The sequence below is a fragment of the Corythoichthys intestinalis genome, chromosome 17 (assembly GCF_030265065.1).
Source record: "Corythoichthys intestinalis isolate RoL2023-P3 chromosome 17, ASM3026506v1, whole genome shotgun sequence".
NCBI classification, from domain to species: domain Eukaryota; kingdom Metazoa; phylum Chordata; class Actinopteri; order Syngnathiformes; family Syngnathidae; genus Corythoichthys; species Corythoichthys intestinalis.
This window is the reverse complement of record NC_080411.1, coordinates 3,108,142-3,131,111: the sequence shown is the minus strand read 5'-3', so window position 1 is coordinate 3,131,111 and position 22,970 is coordinate 3,108,142. Positions and strand designations below refer to the sequence as shown.

At 38.1% G+C, this 22,970-nt stretch overlaps 2 protein-coding genes across 3 annotated transcripts in view; one reads left to right on the top strand and one right to left on the bottom strand.

The window, feature by feature from the left end:
* Positions 1 to 4,542, bottom strand: part of si:dkey-106l3.7 (uncharacterized) — a 40,137-nt gene extending 35,595 nt beyond the window's left edge. Inside the window, exon 1 of one of the 2 annotated variants that reach the window (XR_009061188.1) lies at positions 3,790 to 4,542. Coding sequence is in view for 1 of the 2 variants with exons in the window: in XM_057819863.1 (XP_057675846.1) it covers positions 3,790 to 4,365 (576 nt within the window). In the remaining variant the exon portion in view is untranslated. The remainder of the gene's footprint in view (positions 1 to 3,789) is intronic. The other variant, XM_057819863.1, reaches the window with a different exon arrangement.
* Positions 4,543 to 14,540: 9,998 nt separating this feature from the next.
* Positions 14,541 to 19,707, top strand: cimip2b (ciliary microtubule inner protein 2B). Its single transcript, XM_057819593.1, has 4 exons — positions 14,541 to 14,714; positions 15,117 to 15,249; positions 16,678 to 16,863; positions 19,580 to 19,707. The coding sequence occupies exons 1-4, from the start codon at positions 14,640 to 14,642 to the stop codon at positions 19,705 to 19,707; spliced, it is 522 nt and encodes a 173-aa protein (XP_057675576.1). The 5' UTR covers positions 14,541 to 14,639.
* The last annotated feature ends 3,263 nt before the right edge of the window (positions 19,708 to 22,970 follow it).

The window sequence follows — 22,970 nt, the reverse complement described above, 5'->3', positions numbered from 1 at the left end:
GACATCTCTACTTATGAGTCTGGTAAGGGATTTCAAAAGATCTCAAACGAATATAAAATCAGCCATTCCACTGTCCGGAAAATAGTCGACAAGTGGAGGACATTCAAAACAACTGGCCGTTCAAGTAGTTTCACCCCGAGAACAGACTCCAAGATACTAAAAGAAGACCAAAACCCAAAAACCAAAACCAATCCAAAAACCCTAAAATGTCATCAAGGGACCTACAGCAGCCTCTCGCTACTGTCGATGTCAAAGTGTATGCCTCTATAATCAAAAATAGACTTAACAAGTTTAACCTTTATGGGAGTGTGCAAGAAGGAAACCTTTGCTCTCCAAAAAGAACATGAAGGCCAGACTGAAGTTTGCCAGAGGGAATGTAGACAAAGACCAGGACTTCTGGAATAATGTTCTTTGGACAGATGAATCTAAAATTGAATTATTTGGACACCAGAAAAGAGGACATGTTTGGCGTAAACTATGGTTGTTCCGATCATGTTTTTTTGCTCCCGATCCGATCCTGATCGTTTTAGTTGGAGTATCTGCCGATCCCATTGCTTTTTTTTTTTTTTGCTCCCGATTCAATTCCAATCATTCCCGATCATTTTTCCCGATCATATACATTTTGGCAATGCATTAAGAAAAAAATGAATAAAACTATACATTCAACATACAGTACATAAGTACTGAATTTGTTTATTATGACAATAAATCCTCAAGATGGCATTTACATTATTAACATTCTTTCTGTGAGAGGGATCCACGGATAGAAAGACTTGTAATTCTTAAAGGATAAATGTGACTTTGTATATTGTGACTAAATATTGCCATCTAGTGTATTTGTTGAGCTTTCAGTAAATGATACTGTAGCCATTTAACTTCTGCCCAAATGCATGACGGGAAGTGCAACCATGACTGTGCGTGGTGGTACCAAATGATATATCTTCTCTGCGTTGGGAAATAACATAGGGTGTTAAGAAAAAGATCAACTACTAATTTACTTCCCCACATTGCTTCCCACGATATTTCTAATTGTTGAGAGAAGGACTGTAAGGCTTTAGCCAGATATAAAGGGCTTTAAAGGCTGCCAAAATTCTCTCTACTCATTTTACGTTGCGTTATAGCTCTATGTATACATATAACGGTGCCTTTATAGATTGAACGCGACAATGCGTGAGTGGGTAGTGCAGCGGTATGCGTTAATTGCGTTAAATATTTTATTGTTATTACCGCCGTTAACGCGATAAATTTGATAGCCCTACTTTAAGCCAAAACTAAAGACTCTGGATGAGTGTAAAACGATTTAATAAAAAAAAAAAAAAAATGTATATATATATATATATATATATATATATATATATACCCTAATTTTTGGACTATAAGCCGTTACTTTTTTCCCTCATTTTGAATCCTGCGGCTTATAGTCCTGTGTGGCTTATTTGATGATTTATTTGGGTTAATAGGTAAAACTTTATTTGACAGAGGCATCATAAGACTGTCATAAGAACGTCATAATTTTGACATGACACTATCATGGGCATTACTGAATGCTTATGACAGATGTCAATATGTGTCTTGTGGCATAGTATGTCACTAACTCCATTTATGTCCAGCTCAGATCTTTTACGTCCATTCAAAAGTGAGATCATTTGCTGGATGACACTAACCGACATCTATTATAAGCATTCATTAACGCTTATGACAGTGTCATGTAATAATTATGACAGTATTATGGCACCACTATCCAAGAAAATGTTACCAAATACAATAGCTAGCAATTAATTAAACAACTGGAACAGTAACTGAATAATTGGCACAGAACATGAATTTTGATTATTATTTACATCTGTAGTGCCGCAATGCATCCTAGGAGGAATGTTGGATGACAACAGTGTTGACAGCAGGTGGCAGCAGATACATCCATTGGCAGTGTATCAAATACTTGTTCTCCCCACTGTACATTCAACATACGGTACATAAGGACTGTAGTGGGCATTTCACTCTACTGTCATTTAAATCTGTCTATGCTGTCCTCACTCCGAAGCGTCTACTTTTTACAAAGCTAGACAGCTAGTGAACGACGCCTTAATAATCAGACTTCTTCCTTTTTCATCTGATTTATTAATAAAATAGCCTCAAACCATTGTCCTCTTTAGACCGTCATAAAACTACAAAAAAAAAAAGTACACAAGCATTGCATTAGCAACAACGTTAGCTTAGCACGCTATACAGGTTCACTAAACATAAACAAAAAGCGTCTCATACAAAAAATAGAACAGTTCGCTTACTAACATAATATGTACATTCTTTACAACAACCATACTTACGGACAAATCTTGTCCAAGGATCATATAAGCACAACATTACAACGTAGGCTTCAGCCCCGAGACGTCGTGCAGCCATATGAACTGGCAAGTAAAAAAATAAACCATGTCGCAAAGCGACCACAAGAGTTCGCTGTTGTGCTGCAGCACAAAAAGCCTTGCTGTAAAACTTACCAAAAGGCAGAATACTGTCTGAGCGGGACATGTGCGTTAATTGCGTCAAATATTTTAACGTGATTAATTTAAAAAATTAATTACCGCGCGTTAACGCGATAAGTTTGACAGCCCTAATATATATATATATATTTAAAAAAGGCATGTCCGATATTTTTTGCCGATTCCGATACTTTGAAAATGACGTGATTGGACCCAATCGATCTAGCGTAAACCCAATACAGCATTCCGGGAAAAGAACCCCATACCAACTGTGAAGCATGGAGGTGGAAGTGTCATGATTTGGGGATGCTTTTCTGCAGCAGGACCTGGCCAGCTCTTAGAATCTACCATGAATTCTATCGTGTATCTGAGGGTGCTTGAGGAACATCTGTGAAAAAATTCCAGCTGAAGCGAAACTGCAACCTAAACATACCAGTAAATCCACCATGGAATGGCTGAAAAGGAAGAAACGGAGAGTCAAAGCCCAGATCTTATTCCCATTGAGATGTTTCGGAGTGACTTGAAATGGGCTGTACATGCAAGAAACCCCTCAAACATCTCATAGCTAAAAGTATTCTGCGTTGATGAGCGGGGCAAACTTTCTTCAGACTGATGTCGAAGACTGGTAGATGGCTATAAAAAGCATCTCACTGAATTTATTTCAGCCAAAGGGGGTAACGCTAGCTATTAGGCAGTAGGGCGCCCTAACTTTTTCCTCAGTTAGAATATGCATTCGTTGATATATTTGGATTAATGAGTTAAACAATGTTAATTTTTATTGTTTACCTGCAATTCAATCACTTTCTTTCACAGAGATAAAGAAAAACAAGATTAGACATTGATATGTGAACATTAAAGAACGGTGTATTTAATGAAGTGTACTAATTTTTTCACATGATTGTATATGGTCTCCTATTTGCTGGAGTGATTAACTCAAGAACAAGTAACTGTTGAATTTTCCATGGCATTATTCGTACTGCCTGCAGGCATGAAGCATGTAGGCAGACTGGTTTAAGATCTCTTGCAGCACAGATTTGTGTCAGTGCCGTCACCATGACTGCGGTGAGTAATAGAATGTGTGAGATGTGAAAACAGCTTGGATGTATGTACAAGGGGAAAGTAACTTTTCTTTCACTTTACATTTACAAGACTGAACGTGTTGCTGTTGGAATTATGTCATCGTCAAACTGCTCCAGGCATGCTTTAACAGCCCCCACCTGATATAGGCAGGTTTAGTTTAGTGCGAAAGAAAACCCTAAGCTAATAGCAACCACGAACCTAAACTTGAAACCAACCCAGAACTTAAGCTCACCTCCAATTTTCCCTGAGTTTGGTCCATCCTGCTTCTGAGAGAAAGAATCCGTTTGTCCGTGTCCGATGTAGGCCCCACCGGTACTGACGAACTGTCGGTCTCCCATAAGCCGAAGCTCTCAGACCTCTTCAGGGGATATCTGGTTTGGGGTCGATCAGTTGAAAGTTGCCGAGACTGACGCCTGGATTCTGATCTCTGCAGGGCTTGCCTCAATTTTTGGTTCAAGGCTGCAGACCCTTGAACTCTGTTAGGACTGGCAGGCTTGGAAAGAGCACGGGGCGCCGAATAAGAAGGTAGCGAAGCAGACCCTAATGATGAAATCGCCTTGTAGTCATACCCATGTCCTGAAGCAAAAGAGTCCAGGTCTGCCATATCTATGGACAATGACGAGGTAGGAAACAAAGTGTCAGTGCTGGCTGTCTCCACGCCAGAATCCACTGATTCTGCTCTTGTATCTATCTTCCGACTTGGTGAAGGCGAGGAATCCTCAGGAATATTATCCAGCAAATCAGGGTACGGGTTTTGCTCAGCCACCCAGTTTTCCATCAGGTTCCCAAAACTCCTGTACAGATTCATTCTGTCTTCCTTTGGCGCCACTTCAGTGGCACAATACAACTGACGCAAGGATCCTGCTTAGAGAGCTTTCTTGAGCAGAGTTGCACAAGTCGAATTCAAAACATCCCACGCAGGTCTGCCTCTACACCTCCGCGACCACGCCTTCTAATCGTTAGCCGTCCTACCTGACTGGAGAGCTGCATGTGTACACAAACTCGCACTTTACTGTTACTCCCAGAAATAAAATGACTCAGTAACAGCCAATCCCCCGTCCTATCCTCAGGACTTCCGTGTACCTGTGAAAAATGCAAGGTATGGCATGACCCAACTCTGAGGAGATTTACAGTCCCTGACAAAGGTCTTGTGGCTTAACCATTTTGTAGAAACAATTGCTAATTGCCTGACTTTGAATTATTCAATTGGTTTCAGAAATGGCTCATATGAAAGCTAAGACCTTCCCAAATGATGTTGGATGTCCAAAAATAGATTTGTTTCACTTCATTTAATGAAGACATAAAGGTCAAATTTTGGCAAGACAAAGGTTTTGTCGCCAACAGAAAGTAGTGTCAAAATTGGACAAAAAGTGTACTTCAAATACAAAAACATGTTACATAACATAAGCGAATTAAGTAGCAGTGCTGTGAGACCCAAATGTAATATTTTGTATGACTTCCGTGGGCTTGAAGGACTGCATCCATGCGGTTCAGCAAGGATTCATACAATTTATTGATGAAGTCATCAGGAACATTGAAGAAAGCAGTCTTGCATGCCTCCCAGAGTTCATCAACATTATTGAGTTTCGTCTTCCATGCTTTCTCTTTCATCCAGTTCATGTCTGGTGACTGGGCTGGCAAGTCCTGGAGGATCTTGATCGTCTTTGCCTTGAGGAACTTTGAGGTAGAGATTGAAGTATGCGATGGAGCACCATCCTGCTGCAGAATTTGTCCCTTTTTATGGTTAGGAATGTAAGAGGCAGCAAAGATTTGTTTATATTTCAGACTATTCATGTTGCCTTCCACCCTGCAGATCTCTCGCACACCCCCATACTGGATGTAACCCCAGACCATGATTTTGCCACCAACCATTTCTGAAACCAATTGAATAATTCAAAGTCAGGTTATTAGCCATTGTTTCTACAAAATGCATAAGCGACAAGACTTTTGTCAGGGACTGTAGTTTTTCGTGGTGCTTTCGGTTTTGAAAAAGGACAAGAAATGATGGAAATATGGACATAAACATATGGTCCATGCAACCTTTTAAATGTTTATTTATGAGGGCAATAAAACTCTAAAACTCATTTGACATTACAGTGGGATGGAAAAGTATCTGAACCTTCTGGAATTTCTCACATTTCTGCATAAAATCACCATGAAATGTGATCTAATCTTTGTCAAAATCACACAAATGAAAATACAGTGTCTGCTTTAACTAAAACCACCCAAACATTTATAGGTTTTCATATTTTCATGAGTATAGCATGCAAACAGAAGGGGAAAAAATAAGTAAGTGAACCCTCTACTTAAGGAGACTTAAAGAGCAATTGAAACCAAAACATTTTAAGTCAGGTGTGTGCCCAATCACTGATGAGTGGTTTAAAGCTGCCCTGCCCACTATAAAACACACACCTGGTAAGATTCTTGATGAGAAGCATTGTCTGATGTGGCTTGGTCAAAAGAGTTGTCTGAAGACCTGTGATCTAGGATTGTTGATTTGGACAAAGCTGGGAAAGAATACAAAACTATCTGTAAATGTCTGGATGTTCATCAATCGACAGTCAGAGAAGTTGTCTATAAATGGAGAGAGTTTACCACTGTTGCTTCTCTCCCAAGGAGTGGCCGTCCACCAAAGATGACGCCAAGCGTTCAGCACAGAATAGTCAGAGTGGTTAAAAAAGAACCCTAGAGTGTCTGCTAAAGAGTTACAGAAATTACTGGCACAGTCCAATATCTCTGTGCACACATCAACTCGATGGCCAAGAATGGTGTTAATGGGAGGACTCCATGGAGGAAGCCACTGCTGTCTGAAAAAAACCCCATTGTTTCTCGTTTAATGTTAGCAAAATGGGACACTCCACATTGGTTTTGGCAAAAAATTTTGTGTACTGATGAAACCAAAATTTAATTGTTTGGGCACAACGTCATGTGTGGAAGAAAAATGGAACACCTCACCAACATCATGATACACCTCATTCCCACCGTGAAGCATGGTGGAGGGAGCGACATGATTTGGAGCTGTTTTGCTGCCTCAGGGGCTGGAAACTCAAAATCATTAATGGAAGAATGAATTCAAAAGTTTATCAGGATGTTTTGCAGGAAAAACTGAGGCCATCTGACAGACAGTTGAAGCTAAAAAAAAAAAAAAAAAGGATGGATTCTTCAACAAGAGAATGATCCAAAACACAGAAAAAAATCAACTTCAGAATGGTTTCAGAAGAAAAAAATACACGTTCTGGAGTGGCCAAGTCAAAGTCCAGACTTGAACCCCATTGAGATGCTGTGGCATGAACCTAAAGAGAGCGATTCATGGCAGACATCCCAGGAATTTGACTGAACTACAGCAGTTTTGTAGATAAGAATGGGTCAAGATTATTCCTGATCGATCTGCAGCTACAGCAGGCATATGGTTGAAGTTATCGCTGCCAAAGGGAGGGCACAAAATATTAAATGTGATGGTTCACTTACTTATTTTTCCCCTTTCTGTCATCGTTTGCATACTATCCTCCTTAAAATATGAAAGCCTATAAATGTTTGGGTGGTTTTAGTTCAAGCAGACACTGTTTTTCTCATCTGTGTGATTTTGACAAAATCAGATAACATTTGATGGGGATTTCATGCAAAAATGTGAGAACTTCCAACAAGTTCAGATACTTTTTCATACCAATGTATCTCCTGTTTTACTCGAAAGATTGACTTCAAGTAAAAATGGGCGCGGACCTCAACATTCACACGGTCAAACTAGACCAACCAGTGGCACGTGGGTGACGGAATTACAGCGTGAAGAGGCTTCAAAGATGATGCGCGTAAACGTGCCACCGCTGACACATCTGGTGTAAAATAAAGTACTCTTACAGCTACTGCATGTTGATCAAAGTTGACATTTTTCAAAATTGCAATAAAATGAATTCAATTAAAATTCTATTAAAAATTACATACAGTAACATGAATAGACAAATAAAAACAATACTGTACGGCTTTTAAATTGTCATTACTGAATGTTTAGACTCATATACGATTAAAGATGTAGATGCCGATCGATTGGGTCCGATCACTTCATTTTCAAAGTATCGGAATCGGCAAAAAAATATCGGACATGCCTTTTTTTAATATATATATATTTTTTAATTAAATCGTTTTCTAATTGTATTTAACGTTACAGACAAAATGTCTTACACTCATCCAGAGTCTTTAGTTTTGGCTTAAAGTAGGGCTATCAAATTTATCGCGTTAACGGCGATAATTAAATTTTTTCAAATTAATTACATTAAAATATTTAACGCAATTAACGCATGCGCTGCACGACCCACTCACGCATTGTCGCGTTCAATCTATAATGGCGCCGATTTACCTATATATAGAGCTAAAAGGAAGCGTAAAATGAGTGGAGTGAATTTTGGCAGTCTTTGGAGCCTTTTTTTAATTGGCTAAAGCCTTAAAATCCCTCCCTCATCAATTAGAAATATCGTGGAAAATCAATGTGGGGAAGAGAGGTAGAAGTTGATCTTTTTCTTTACACCCTATGTTATTTTCCAACGCAGAGAAGATATATTAATTGGTGCCACTACGCACAGTCATGGTTGCACTTCCCATCATGCATTTGGGCAGAGCAGCTACAGTATCATTTACTGAAAGCTCAACAAATACACTAGATGGCAATATTTAGTCACAATATACAAAGTCACATTTATCCTTTAAGAATTACAAGTCTTTCTATCCGTGGATCCCTCTCACAGAAAGAATGTTAATAATGTAAATGCCATCATGAGGATTTATTGTCATAATAAACAAATACGGTATTTATGTACTGTATGTTGAATGTATATATTCGTCCGAGTTTTATTCATTTTTTTCTTATTGCATTGCCAAAATGTATATAATCGGGAAAAATTATCGGGAATGATTGGAATTGAATCGGGAGCAAAAAAAAAAAGCAATCGGATCGGGAAATACCGGGATCAGCAGATACTCAAACTAAAACGATTCGGATCGGATCGGGAGCAAAAAAACATGATCGGAACAACCCTATATGCGATACATACATATTCAATACATTGTGCACCTTTACCTCATTTACATGTCATTGATAGTGCTCGAGGTCCAATCCATTTTGACTGGGAGGGGAGAAAGAACAAGGAATCTAAATGCTTGGTATTAATTTTCATGGAAATTCATTTTTTTGGGGGGGGTAATTAAGTTTTATTTTTTCTTAGCCTGGAGGATGTGACATTTCAAAAAGTATTTAAGTTGTCATTGTGACTCACTTGTAAATTATTTCTGTGTCAGCGGATGCCTATTAAGACTTCAAATATATTTCACAACAGCAGTGACAATCTGTGCGACAATTGGAATGTGTAGAATGGACATTCCTATGTGCTGATAGGATCTGAGCTTCCGACATCAAACGCACATGCACAAGCCTTTTTCCACAATGACTATTGCACAAAAGTGCGTGTGGTTGTTTTACAAGTTGAGACATTGTTATCTCCTATACAAACACATGCATGTAAAAATGCAAATAACAGCTGATTGAAAGGAAAATAAACTCCCACATTCCAAAAACATGTATGCCATGATTGGCTAGCAATCAGTCGAGGGTGTATCCTGCCTCCCATTCAAACGTTAGCTTGGAATACAATGGCCTCCCTAATTATTTGCTCCCCTGTTTTTTAGCTTCTAATATATATTTTTTTATTTCAAATAATATGGGACCTTAATGGGAAAAAAGAGAAAAATCCAACCTTCAATACAAGTGCAATCATTCAGTGGGGAAAAGCTAAAGAAAAAAATATTTGACATCAAACAATGTGTGTCACAATTATTAGCACCCCTGGTGTTAATACTATGTACAACCCCCTTTTGCCAACAAAACAAGGTCTGGGGACTGAGATGGCCATAGGAGGAGCTTGATTTTGTGTCTGGTGAACCATTTCTGTGCAGATTTGGCCATATGTTTGGAGTCATTGTCTTGCTGAAAGACCCAGTGACAACCCATCTTCAGCTTTTTGGCAACAGATTTTGATTTAAAATGTCCTGGTATTTCAAAGCATTCATGATGCCATGCACCCTAACAAGGTTCTCAGGGCCTTTGGAAGCGACCCACCCCCATACTTCACAGTGGGTATGACCGTGTGCTTTGGTCTCATCTGACCAAAGCACACGGTCCCAGTTGAAGCCTGGGACCGTGTGTATTTTTGTGTGAGACCAAGATTGAGCTTTTTGGCAACAAACACTCAAAGTGGGACTGGCGTGCCACGAAAGATGCGCATGCTGAAAAGCACCTCATACCCACTGTGAAGTATGTAAGTATGTAAGTTTGAAAAAAGACTTTTTGAACTTTTTGAACACCAAATTAATTTTCATACAGAAAATAATTACGGTACACCCGAAACAAATGATTATAACAATATATTTGAGAGAAAAGCATGTTATTTTGCCTCATCCAAATCTTAATATCTGAACATTTAAATATGTCAACTAAAGTGCGATCACATTCGTAAATGAATGGCTTCTGGTATTTGAAATGTAAATAACCCAATCTATTTTGATAAAACAACAAAGTTGCAATAACTGCATTAACCATCAAAGTGAAGTCTAACTGTATCTGTAGTCTTAAAACAAATCTGAATAAGGAAAAACATTGCAATAAAATAATGCAAACTGGTTAAACTTGAGAGTAGCTGAGATCTGTCATAACAGAACATCGCTTTAATGATATCTGGCGCCATCTAGCGTCATGAATGGGGAGAGTAGCTGAGATCTGTCATGACAGAACATCGCTTCAATGATATCTGGTGCCATCTAGCGTCGTGAATGGGTATAATGTCTAGACCGCGAATATAAGACGACCCCCACTTTTTCAATCTGATTTCAATGCAAAAAACACTGTCTTATATTTGGGCCAATACGGTACTTTTTCCAGAATAGGAATAATGAAGGAACAATTCAACTATTCGAACTAGGAACTATTTTCTCCACCAGAGTGCACTCATGGTCTATGGATAAATGATGCTTCAGTTCTGTTGATTTTTTTTTTCTTTAGCCGGCTTTTTTTTTTTTTTTTTTTGGTATTTCTTTGGCTTAGTAATAGGTTAGTAAAGTATAATAATAACAACAGTTTATATATATAACTTTGTGCTGTGAAAAAAATACCATTGTTTAAAAAATAAAATCAAACATTGTAAGCAGTTACTCACAATATTAATCATTACTTTAGTATTTTTACACCAAATACTTTTTTTCTGGTACATTTTTTGGATGAATACTTTTACTTGAGTAATATTATTTGAAGTAACGCGACTCTTACTTGAATAACATTTTTGGCTACTCTACCTACCTCTTCCAATAGGACAAATAAAAAGATTAAAATACCCTGCACCATTTCCCCTCTAGTAATTATAACTACCTACCACTAGAGATCGCTGTTTCACATGACTGTGCTTCAGCTGACAATATCAAAAATGAACAGAAACAAAATATACTGATTTTCTTGCTACGTAGAAAATGAAATCAGTATTTTGCAAATTTGTGATATGTTTCAGAACATTCAACAACGCTTTTAGTGAGTATGAACGTCTGGGCCATCGCTGTTTCGTAGCTATTGTGTATAGATACCAGGTAAGTCAATACCTGCGCAACCAGTCAACAACAGTGTAGGTTAACGATAGTGCCCCTTGGAGCAGCAGTATGAGAGAAATACAGAATGACAACAAAGTTCTGTAGGAGCACGATCCACATTAAATATCGAGGTGAGTGCATTGCTCAGGGAAAGAATTATAGTTGGACAACTATTTAGTAGCACAAATGGAATGTTTGTATGGATTCTACACGTGTTATCCACAGCTAAACTTAAAAGAGGTCAAACTTACAGCCAGATGATGCCTGAGATGCGGAATTCGGTCCTCCTCTCGGGTCCTGCTGGGAGCCTCAGAACCATTCCAGAGAGACACGCCGGCCGGATCACGCCAGGTTACACCGGTAGATATCACACAAAGTCATGTAGTTGTTACAGTACATTACATTCAAATACAGTTTCCGAATTTCAATTCATTTTCTTTTACTGTATTGGCTAGGGTGACCATATTTTGATTTCCAAAAAAGAGGACACTCAGCCCGGCCTCTAGATACTTGAATTTTACTTGAAGTTCACTCAAAGATGCCTATATCACTTTAATATATTTAAATTGTGCCCCCTCACTCTGGATGGAAAAATGCATTTTGAAAAAAAAAATAAAATAAAATAAATAAATACTGACTTATATATATATATATTTATATTTATATATTTATATATAATGCAGACCCATGGACATGTAGTCCAGTCAATACACATACACACAGTAGTCTATGTGCCAACTAAACATTTTTATAAATTACTATAGCGACAATTGTCCTTGACAAATTGTTATTCCCATTCAATTGATATTCTCATTCAATGTTCTAGATTGCACACAAACAATAACCGAAAAAAACTGACAAACCATTCAAGTATGTTTCCAAAGGTAGCAGTTTAAAACTGTTTCCCATAATGGCTAGCGTGGTTTAGCTTACTGATAGTTAGCTGAGGCAAAAATCAAACTTTGCTACAAAAGTTTACAATCATCGGCAGCGCAACAATGCGACACCAAACGGGATTTTACAGTCAAAGCTCCGACAGAAGTCAACAGTTGCCATTATATACGTATTTATCGTAAAAAAACTGAACAACATGGCAGGCGTTGTGGCCAAATCGTCAATCCAGTAGATGGCGGTAATGCCTCATGATAGGGTTAAACTGCCAACAAAAACAAGAAGAACTACTCCTTCCCTCACTTCTAGTAGGAGCCATGTCAACTGCTGCCACCCAGCGGCCGGAGGGATTCTCTTCAAATTGGTCCCGTGAAAAATCATAAAAACCGGACATTTTTATGAATTTATAAAACCCGCCCGGACGACGAGGATACTACGTGAAAGTAGGACTTGTCTGGGCAAAAGAGGACGTTTGGTCACCCTAGTATTGGCCCATTTTAAGATACAAATAATGTCTTCCAGAGAGAAGCAGTTGACATCCAAAGATTTTTAAATTTGTGATTTAAAAAACTTTTTTTTTTTAAATTACTAGATTCAGTACAAGTGTAACTTTTAGTACAGTATATGGCGGAAAACACAGGCAAGACTGAAAAAGCAGTTACTGCTCTTGCACCTCTCTTTAAAATAAACTGCTGTATTTTAAGCCAAAAGAGTTGTTGTGTTTCATAGAACAATATGTCTATATGCTCATAGGCGGAGTTTGACTTTTGGGGCAGAGGGGGGCACAACATGTTAATGACCGTGAAACGCAGTGTCCGCAACAAAATTAACTTACAAGAATATTTATAATAATAAGTTGACAATGAGCGTTTTTTGTTTCCCATCATTCTTGAGGGGGATTCTAAATCAGGCTGCTTAGGCAATACATTTTGCCAAGATTGTCCATTGAATATGGTACGGCCGCCGGTGTCGTGCCAATGTAGTTACCCCAGTCAAAAATTGTATCCCCTGGGCGGAGCCATATGGAGGTAGATTTGTGTCTTTATTATAGAGTCCCCCCAAAAAGTTGCTTCAATTAAAAAAAAAAAAAAAATTGAATGCAAAAATAAATTTGAAACAAAAAAAATGCATGTGAAAGCTTTTTTTTCTTTGTTTGAATTTTTTTTTTTATTGGAGTTAAGATTTTTTTTTTTTTTTAATTGAAGTAATAATGATACTGTATGTGTTTGGGCTACATTTTGGCAAGGACATTTTTGTCTTTATTATTCAATCCAAAATTAAGTTGTTTAAAAAATATATAGATTTTCAAAAAAGAAAAATCACCTCAATTAAAAAAATAAAAATTTCAATCATAGAAAACGTTTTTGAATGCAAAAATATGTTTGAGATTGAAAAATTTGCATTTGAACACTTAATTTTTCATTGAAAAAGTTTTCTTTGATTGAAGCAATCCTTTTTGTGTTTGTGCCATATTATGGGTATTACTAGTAGCCCGCCATTGTTGATGTCTATAATTACTTACACAATGCTCATGGGTGCTGAACCTATAAAATCAGTCGCATCCAAGCACCAGCAGAGGGCGCCAAAACTCCGCAAAACACACCAGGTACACATTTAACTGTGATGTCATTTTAATGTCTTTGAGCGGGGCATTTGTGCGTTAATTGCGTCAAATATTTTAACGTGATTAATTTAAAAAATTGATTACCGCCCGTTAACGCGATAATTTTGACAGCCCTAACATATATATATATATATATATATATATATATATATTGATTTAGTTATTGCCACCACCTGTTATGTGCCACAGGTAAGTAACAGGTGCTGTTAATTACACAAATTAGGGAAGCATCACAGGATTTTTCAAAGGGTGCCAATAATTTTGTCCGGCCCATTTTTGGAATTTTGTGGAAAATGATCATGATTTAAATGTTTTGCTCCATTCTCTTTTGTGTTTTTTCATTGCAAGCAAAAATAAATGAAGATATTACAACCAAAGCATTTGTAATTGCAATCATTTTCTGGGAGAAATTGAGCATTATCAGAAAGAATTGCAGGGGTGCCAATACTTTGGGCCAGCGGTGCAGTCATAAGGGGGAAAAATGAGAAAACATTCATTAGTACCAGAAACTGCAATAATATCAATATTTTTTGTGTAACATGAAAAAAATATGCCCATTATTGTTGTATTGTCTGTCTACACGCGTTTCAGCACTGTTTGCTTTAAAACGTTCATTGATTAAAGCTTATAATACCGTAAGACGGACATTATTAACTAGTCCGGATATTTATTTTCCTGTTACATTAGCATTAAGCTATTAGACATACAGTCAAAATTATGGCATTAAAAAAAAAACAATAACATAATTTTCATGCTTTTATTTTGAAGGCACTATTTTTTCTAAAGAAGATTTGTTCACTATCTGCCAATTTGTTGCTTGTATCTCAAACTTTTCACTCCGTTTTCTTTTTTTAATTTTGCCTGTAGGCTTCATCCCCAAAAGACAGAACTACATTGCCTGCAGCTACTCTGAAACATGTCAGAGAGCATTTTCTGACTTTTACAAGGAGATGTATGCAAATATCCAGCAGGCGTCAACAGATCCATCACTTGCTGTCAACTACGCCCACCAGCAGTCAAAAGTAGTAAGCTTAATTTCTTCCTTTAGTAGAACTGTGCACCACGGTTACTATAAAAAAAAAAAAAAAATCAAATGAATTTTGAAACAAAAGTTTTGAGAACTCGGTATGAAGCGGTTTCACAACACAGAAAAACAACTATAATAAATATCCTTAATTTATTCTGCACCATTAGTACAGCAATATCACGTTAGCGTGTACCTCATGAGTTTTTATTAGCATGGCTGGGCCATGCTTGAATCAGTTCTCTCCTGCTGAATTATGAATGGAGGAGCTCAGTTTCAGGTCAGTGTAATGTCAACCACCTTACAAAGAGGAAAGGCATATCCATAAATAGCAACATTCACAAGAGAATAACTTTTATAGCTAAAAAAAGCATTGTTGCTAATGCATGGTCATTATTTTTAGGTTCAGGAGCCAACAGCCCCACAAAAAGAAGCTTTGGACAAAGTGGTATCCTACATACCTGCAAAGAGCTTCAACCCCATCGCAAAACCATATTTGTTGGACGATGGCCACCCCAACAAGTACTACATGTCAGGTACAGCACAAAATAACAAATTACAGAGTCAAATGTTGAACTTTGATTTCAGGAATAGCCTTGGCATATGCCCATCGGTTAACATCATCGTTAGGGATGTCCTGATCCTGTCACGTGATCGGAAATCGTGCCGATCGTGCCATTTTTCAGAGGATCGGAATAGGGTGATTTTTAATTGAAAAAAAAAAAAAATTTATGTTTTTTTGCTACATGCTCGCACAGTGCCACAGCCTCTAACCTTCCCCCCTGCTAAGCAATGCAGCTAAACTGTCCAGCTTGCGTTTGGCATTGAAGGAATCTGACCTTCTAGCCAGACTGCCAGAATTGACCCTGGCCGGCGAGATCCCGACAATATGGCCAGAAGGCCAAACTCTGCGCATTCACCTTAGTCTTAACCCTTTGTACTGACTCCATTTTGAAAGGTTTAAAGAAGGCTCACCAAAAACAAGTTGAAAATGTATTCAGGTCGACAGCGACCAAAAACGGCAAGGCGAAACAGAAACACTCGGCCGGCCTATCACACGTCAACAAATGGTTCCCGAGAAAAAAATGACAACGCTTAGTTCATTCAGTCTTTTGAAGGCTCTCGCTGGGCGGGACGTGGGCAGGAACAAGGGTGTGTTTGTTTAAGATTATTGTCTGTTTGTGGATTGGACAGGAGGATTCGGAAGTTATAGTTATCAGGGCAACGAGGGTTGTGGATTTTGCCACCTCAGCGTCAAAGAGGCTCTTGGAGTCTTGTCAGTCGTGTTATCAGTTAGATATCGGGCGTTCTCTGGTGTTCCTTGTGTTGGGACAGGGCATCCCGCCATTTGTTCTGGACTGTCCGGGAGAACTGATTGCGAGAGTCGGTGGTGCAGACGTGGGCTAATCAGCATCAATCTTGCTCTGTCAGTTGCGTGACGCACACGTTGGATTTCCGTGATAAGAAGGCGTTGTTTATCTCTAATGCCCTATCTGCTTGTTTTCCTTAAACTATGCTATAAGTGCTATTTATTTTATATTGGGTGTGTTAGAGTAATACATACAGTCGATCGGTAAATACGAGAAAATATAATCAATCAGGGAATAGTATCTTAAGTGTGTTAGAATAATGCAAACAGTTAGTCGGTGCCTATGAGAAAAGGTACTATCTCCTTCAGTACTTAAATTTAACGGTGATTGACAGGTTTGTAGCTTTGATCTTGCCAGAGAAGCTTGGTGGCTCGACAATTAAAGGCACAAATCTGTCAATCATCGTTTAACTTGCATAAGTGTGCTGTGGCAACTCATTAGGTAAGTGAGAAGCTGTTGTCGGCAGATTCACAAAATTAGGTGACTCGGACTCTGGTGCAAAAGTATGCAATCGGGACATCCCTAAAAATCATTGGCTCATTACTCAAATAGATTATCCCCTCTGCTCTGCTTTTGGATGGTGTGTTTGTAAAGGATTTACAGGGCATGTGCCGAAATACCGATTCCTGTTTGGGAAAGGCTATCCCATCGCCACCAACGAGGCTCTTGTCCAGTCCGGGAATCGGCAGGATGACGGCAACTGCCTGTTCCCGACCATTCGCGCAATCTATCATTCAAACCACAAGGGTGTGGTTCCATCTTTCACAGGACATATCCCAGGTATGCACAGTCCCTGACAAAAGTCTTGTGGCTTATCCAATTCGTAGAAACAATTGCTAATAAATAGGGCTGTCAAACGATTAAAATTTTTAATCGAGTTAACTACAGCTTAAAAATGAATTAATCGTAATTAATCGCAATTCAAACCATCTATAAAATATGTCATATTTTTCTGTAAATTAATGTTGGAACGGAAAGAAAAGACACAAGACGGATATATACATTCAACATACTGTACATATGTACTGTATTTGTTAATTATAACAATAAATCAACATGATGGTATTAACTTTAACATTCTGTTAAAGCGATCCATGGATAGAAAGACTTGTGGTTCTTAAAAGATAATGTTAGTACAAGTTATACAAATTTTATATTAAAACACCTCTTAATGTTTTCATTTTAATATAATTTGTAAAGTTTTTAATCAAAAAATAAACTAGTAGCTCGCCATTGTTGATGTCAATAATTACACCATGCTCACTCATGGTACTAACCCATAAAATCAGTCGCACCAAAGCGCCAGCGAGGGCGCCAAACACCAAAAAACAAGTAACAAGCGGACATTACACTGTACTGTCATTTTAGTCTGTTTGAGCGGGGCATGTGCGTTAATTGCGTCAAATATTTTAACGTGATAAATTTAAAAAATTTATTACCGCCCATTAATGCGATAATTTTGACAGCCCTACTAATAAACTGACTTTTAATTATTCAATTGGTTTCAGAAATGTCTCATATGAAAGCTAAGACCTTCCCAAATGATGTTGAATGTACAAAAATATATTTGTTTGACTGAAAAAGGATTGATCATTTAATGAAGACATAAAGTTCAAATTTTGGCAAGACAAAAGTTTTGTCGCCTACAGAAAGTAGTGTGAAAATTGAACAAAAAGTGTACTTCAAATACAAAAATATGTTACATAACATAACGAATTAAGTAGTGGTGCTGTGAGATCCAAATTTAATATTTTGTATGACTTCGGCAAGGATTCATGCAATTTATTGATGAAGTCATCAGAAACAACAACGAAAGCAGTTTTGCTGGCCTCCCAGTGTTCAGGGTTTCGTCTTCCGTGCTTCCTCTTTCATCCTATCCTAGACATGCTCAATGATGTTCATGTCTGGTGACTGGGCTGGCCATTCCTGGACGATCCTGATCTTGAAATGGCCGACTTTGGCACCCTGCCCAGGTCAGGCCCGTGAATGAAAACTTACCATTTTTATTACTTAAGATCTCATATGTCTCATGAACAGTCTCACCAATTTTGAGGAGGATCCAACTAACTCGCTCGGCACCAAGGTCTCAAATGTACACCCTGTAAATTGATAAAAAATTCTTTATTGATCCAAAATACCCAGTTTGATCCAAAATGCCCAATTTCCTGTTGGGTTTGGAATATGGGTTCAAGAGACTTTTTGGAGCAGTTTTGCACATTGTATTGACCCCGCAAATTTCATTGATCTACATTGAAAAAAACCTAATAGGAGAGGCCTTCTTCAAAAATTCAAGCGGACGCCACTTAGCCATTTTGTTACATTTTTTCGCAACGTTGCAAAATGATCAGAATTTACACAAATTTACGTATGTGCCAATTTTGGTGAGTTTTAGAGCATGTTCGGGTCTCCAAATTGTCCATTTTCAATTGTAATGAAGAAGGGAGAAGAAGATTTGGACCCCGCCGCTTCAACGAAAACTCAATATTTTTCATCAGATACCTTAACACATGTCTTAAGACCCCGGTTTGAGGTCAATTGATTTTATTTTCCTTGGAGGAAGAGCTTTTCTTGTAAAAAAAAAAAAAAAAAAGGGCGTTTCCTGTTCCCACTAGGGGGCGCTGGGCCTAATGGGTAATATTTCAATGCAGTCGTGTTCAGGCTCAGATACCTCACATGCATGCCAAATATGAAAAAGATTGCCCCTTTAATCAGGAAGTTAGTCATTTACTGAATTGGCGTGTTGCCAAAAAAACGCCCGAATTTTCTACCCTGCCCAGGTCAGGCCCGTGAATGAAAACTCACCATTTTGATAACTTAACATTTCATATGTCTCAAGAACAGTCTCACCAATTTTGAGGAGGATCCAACTAACTGCCTTGGTGCAATGGTCTCAAACGTGCACGCTGTTTATCGACTAAAATTGCATGTGTTTTAACATTCGATCCAAAATACCTGATTTCCTGTTGGGTTTGGAACATGGGTGCAATAGACTTTTTGTAGCACTTTTGCACTAGATATTGACTCCCCAAATTTCATCGCTCTACATCGAAAAAACCTAATAGGAGAGGCCTTCTTGAAAAATTCAAGGGGGAACCACTGAGCCATTTTGTTACATTTTTTTCACAACGTTTCAAAGTTATGGAAATTAACGCAAGGCTGCATGTATGTGCCAATTTTGGTGAGTTTTTGAGCATGTTCAGGTCTCCAAATTGGCCAGTTTCATTTGCCATGAAAAAAAAAATCCTTCTCAGCTGTAGTTTGGCTTGAAATCAACTTATGTGAAAAATTCTGATCGTCCCCAATTTTTTGAGGCGTAATCAGTCATCTGTAATGAAATTACTATTTAAAGGAATCTGTTACAACACTGAAGGTACCACTGTACTGGTTTTTCTGCTGAGTGTATATTTTCAACAAAAAGTTGGCGTTGTCCTTGTAGACATTTTTCTGGATGTGTCCCTGGTAAGCAATGTTTACTAACTACTAAATCATCCCACAGGATACAAATTCATGTACGGGCACACCTTTGGTCATCTTTCCAAGAAAGCTTTGGAGAAGTGTGCTGCAGGGAAACCCGCCACAAAGAATAATGAGAAGAAAACAGTTTTCACTAAAAAGGTCTGCTGATAAAAATGCTACTCTTTTAATTGAAATGATTGATTGTCTTTGAACATTAAAGGATGCATTTCAATGTATATTTCTGACACGTCACACCATTCCATTAATTATTGCAAGTTAATGTGCAAATCTTTGTTTATATTCTATATATACACAACATTTGTTCGTACTAGCAGTCTATCAAAACAACAGTTTACAGTATGGCTTACGACTGTTTAAACCAGAGGATTTTACATATATACGTATATATCTTTCCAAACTTTAACCTGTGTTTACAATTCATCCGCACAAACATGAATACAGTAACGGACAAGGTGTTGTAATGAAGAACCAACGTTATTTTTATGCGGAACCATGCAAATATGGAGAAAACACATGCAAGGAATTAGCTTATAACAGTAACAAACAAACTACTGTACTTGAGCTTGACTACATATACTCTAGTTCCTCTTTTGTTTTATGACAATTGATACTATGCTTGTTCTGGGATCCTTCCAATTAAAACGAGGAAGAGTAAATTTTAGGTTGGGATCACTCAGCAGCAGTTAAGAGTTAGATAAATACTGCGGGGCAAATAAGTATTTAGTCAACCACTAATTGTGCAAGTTCTCCCACTTGAAAATATTAGAGAGGCCTGTAATAGTCAACATGGTAAACCTCAAACATGAGAGACAGAATGTGGAAAAAAACAACCAGAAAATCACAATGTCTGATTTTTTAAGAATTTGTTTACCAAAATACCAAATACCAATACCAAAAGTCCATATCAATACTTTGTTATGTACCCTTTGTTGGCAATAACGGAGGCCAAAAGTTTTCTGTAACTCTTCACAAGCTTTTCACACACTGTTGCTGGTATTTTGGCCCATTCCTCCATGCAGATCTCCTCTAGAGCAGTGATGTTTTAGGGCAACACGGACTTTCAACTCCCTCTGCAGATTTTCTATGGGGTTGAGACCTGGAGACTAGCTAGGCCACTCCAGGACTTTGAAGTGCTTCTTACGAAGCCACTCCTTTGTTGCCCTGGCCGTGTGTTTGGGATCATTGTCATGCAGAAAGACCCAGCCACGTCTCATCTTCAATGCCCTTGCTGATGGAAGGAGATTTTCACTCAAAATCTCTCGATACATGACCCCATTCATTCTTTCCTTTACACAGATCAGTCGTCCTGGTCCCTTTGCAGAAAAACAGCCCCAAAGCATGATGTTTCCACCCCCATGCTTCACAGTGGGTATGGTGTTCTCCGGATGCAATTGAGTATTCTTTCTCCTCCAAACACGGGACCATGTGTTTCTACCAAAAAGTTCTATTTTGGTTTCATCTGACCATAACACATTCTCCCAGTCCTCTTCTGGATCATCCAAATGCTCTCTAGCGAACCGCAGATGGGTTTCAGCAGGGTGACACGTCTGGCTGTGCAGGATTTGAGTCCCTGGCGGCGCATTGTGTTACTGATAGTAGCCTTTGTTGCTGTGGTCCCAGCTCTCTGTAGGTCATTCACTAGGTCCCCCTGTGTGGTTCTGGGATTTTTGCTCACTGTTCTTGTTATCATTTTGACACCACGGGGTGAGATCTTGCATGGAGCCCCAGATCGAGGGAGATTATCAGTGGTCTTGTATGTCTTCCATTTTCTAATAATTGCTCCCACAGTTGATTTCTTTACACCAAGCGTTTTACCTATTGCAGATTCAGTCTTCCCACCCTGGTGCAGGTCTACAATTTGGTCTCTGGTGTCCTTCAACAGCTCTTTGGTCTTGGCCATAGTGGAGTTTGGAGTGTGACTGACTGAGGTTGTGGACAGGTGTCTTTTATACCGATAATGAGTTAAAACAGGTGCCATTAATACAGATAACGAGTGGAGCCTCGTTAGACCTCGTTAGAAGAAGTTAGACCTCTTTGACAGCCAGAAATCTTGCTTGTTTGTAGGTGACCAAATACTTACTTTCCACTATAATTTGGAAATTCTTTAAAAATTAAACAATGTGATTTTCTGTTTTTTTCCCCCCACATTCTGTCTCTCATGGTTGAGGTTTACCCATGTTGACATTTACAGGCCTCTTATCTTTGTAAGTAGGAGAACTTGCATAATTGGTGGTTGACTAAATACTTATTTGCCCCACTGTAAATATTGGCAGGACAAATCTACCAATTAATTGGGAAAAGATTGCAGGATCGTTCCTACCTGACAAAAAAAAAAAGATTCAATAAATGGTTACCTTACTTGTTGTTAGTCAGTGAATTAAGGTAGTAGGATTGTTGATATGTAGCCGCAAGGTACAAAGCTGGTAGGATTTGACAAAAATACAATATTAGAACTCACACTGATTGTTTGTATGAGTTATGCATGGTACCTAACGATTTTAAATAGCTGGATTTAAAATAAAATTTAAAAAACTGTTAAGATGGGTGCAATTGGTTCAACATTTACAAAAAACATGGCTTCCATAATACTAGCAAATACAGCTATCTTAACATGAAGAACATATAAAAAAGGAAATTGTATGACTGCTAACCAGCAATCACGAAAAACTCAAAATTAATAACAATAATAAATAAAAAAAAGTTACACAATGACTAAAAACGTCTCCACTGAGTCTCCATTATTCATTAAGCACTTTCATATCAAAAGGGATGCTAGAACAATGGTAAAATTTTCGTGGTCAACATAAGGAGTCATGCTGTTACAATTTGATGACGATAATAATAGAAAAACGACACCGAGAATCTTATTTTTGTAGCCGTCACCCATGAACTCTGAAGTAAAGCGTGATGCAATTGTATCTTTGTTTCAAAGCACGCCACACTGCACACATTTTAATTTGGTAGACAGGTGTGTGCAATTATAAGCATACTAGCGCAGCATGGGTGTGTTGTTGCAGACAAAAACCAAAACTTTTGTTTTGCTGCAGACTCGAAGTAGTCTACGTTTAGATAACACACAAAAAAAGTAGGGCTGTCAAAATAATCGCCTTAACGGGCGTTAATTTTTTTAATTCATCACGTAAAAATATTTGATGCAATTAACGCACATGCCCCACTCAAACAGATTAAAATGACAGCGGTGTCATGTCCACTTGTTACTTGTGTTTTTTGTCTCCCTCTGCTGGCGCTTTGGTGCGACTGATTTTATGGCTTGACATCAACAATGGCGAGCTACTAGTTTATTTTTTTTTATTGAAAATTTTACAAATTTTATTAAAACGAAAACATTAAGAGGGGTTTTAATGTAAAATTTCTATAACTTGTATTAACATTTATCTTTTAAGAACTAC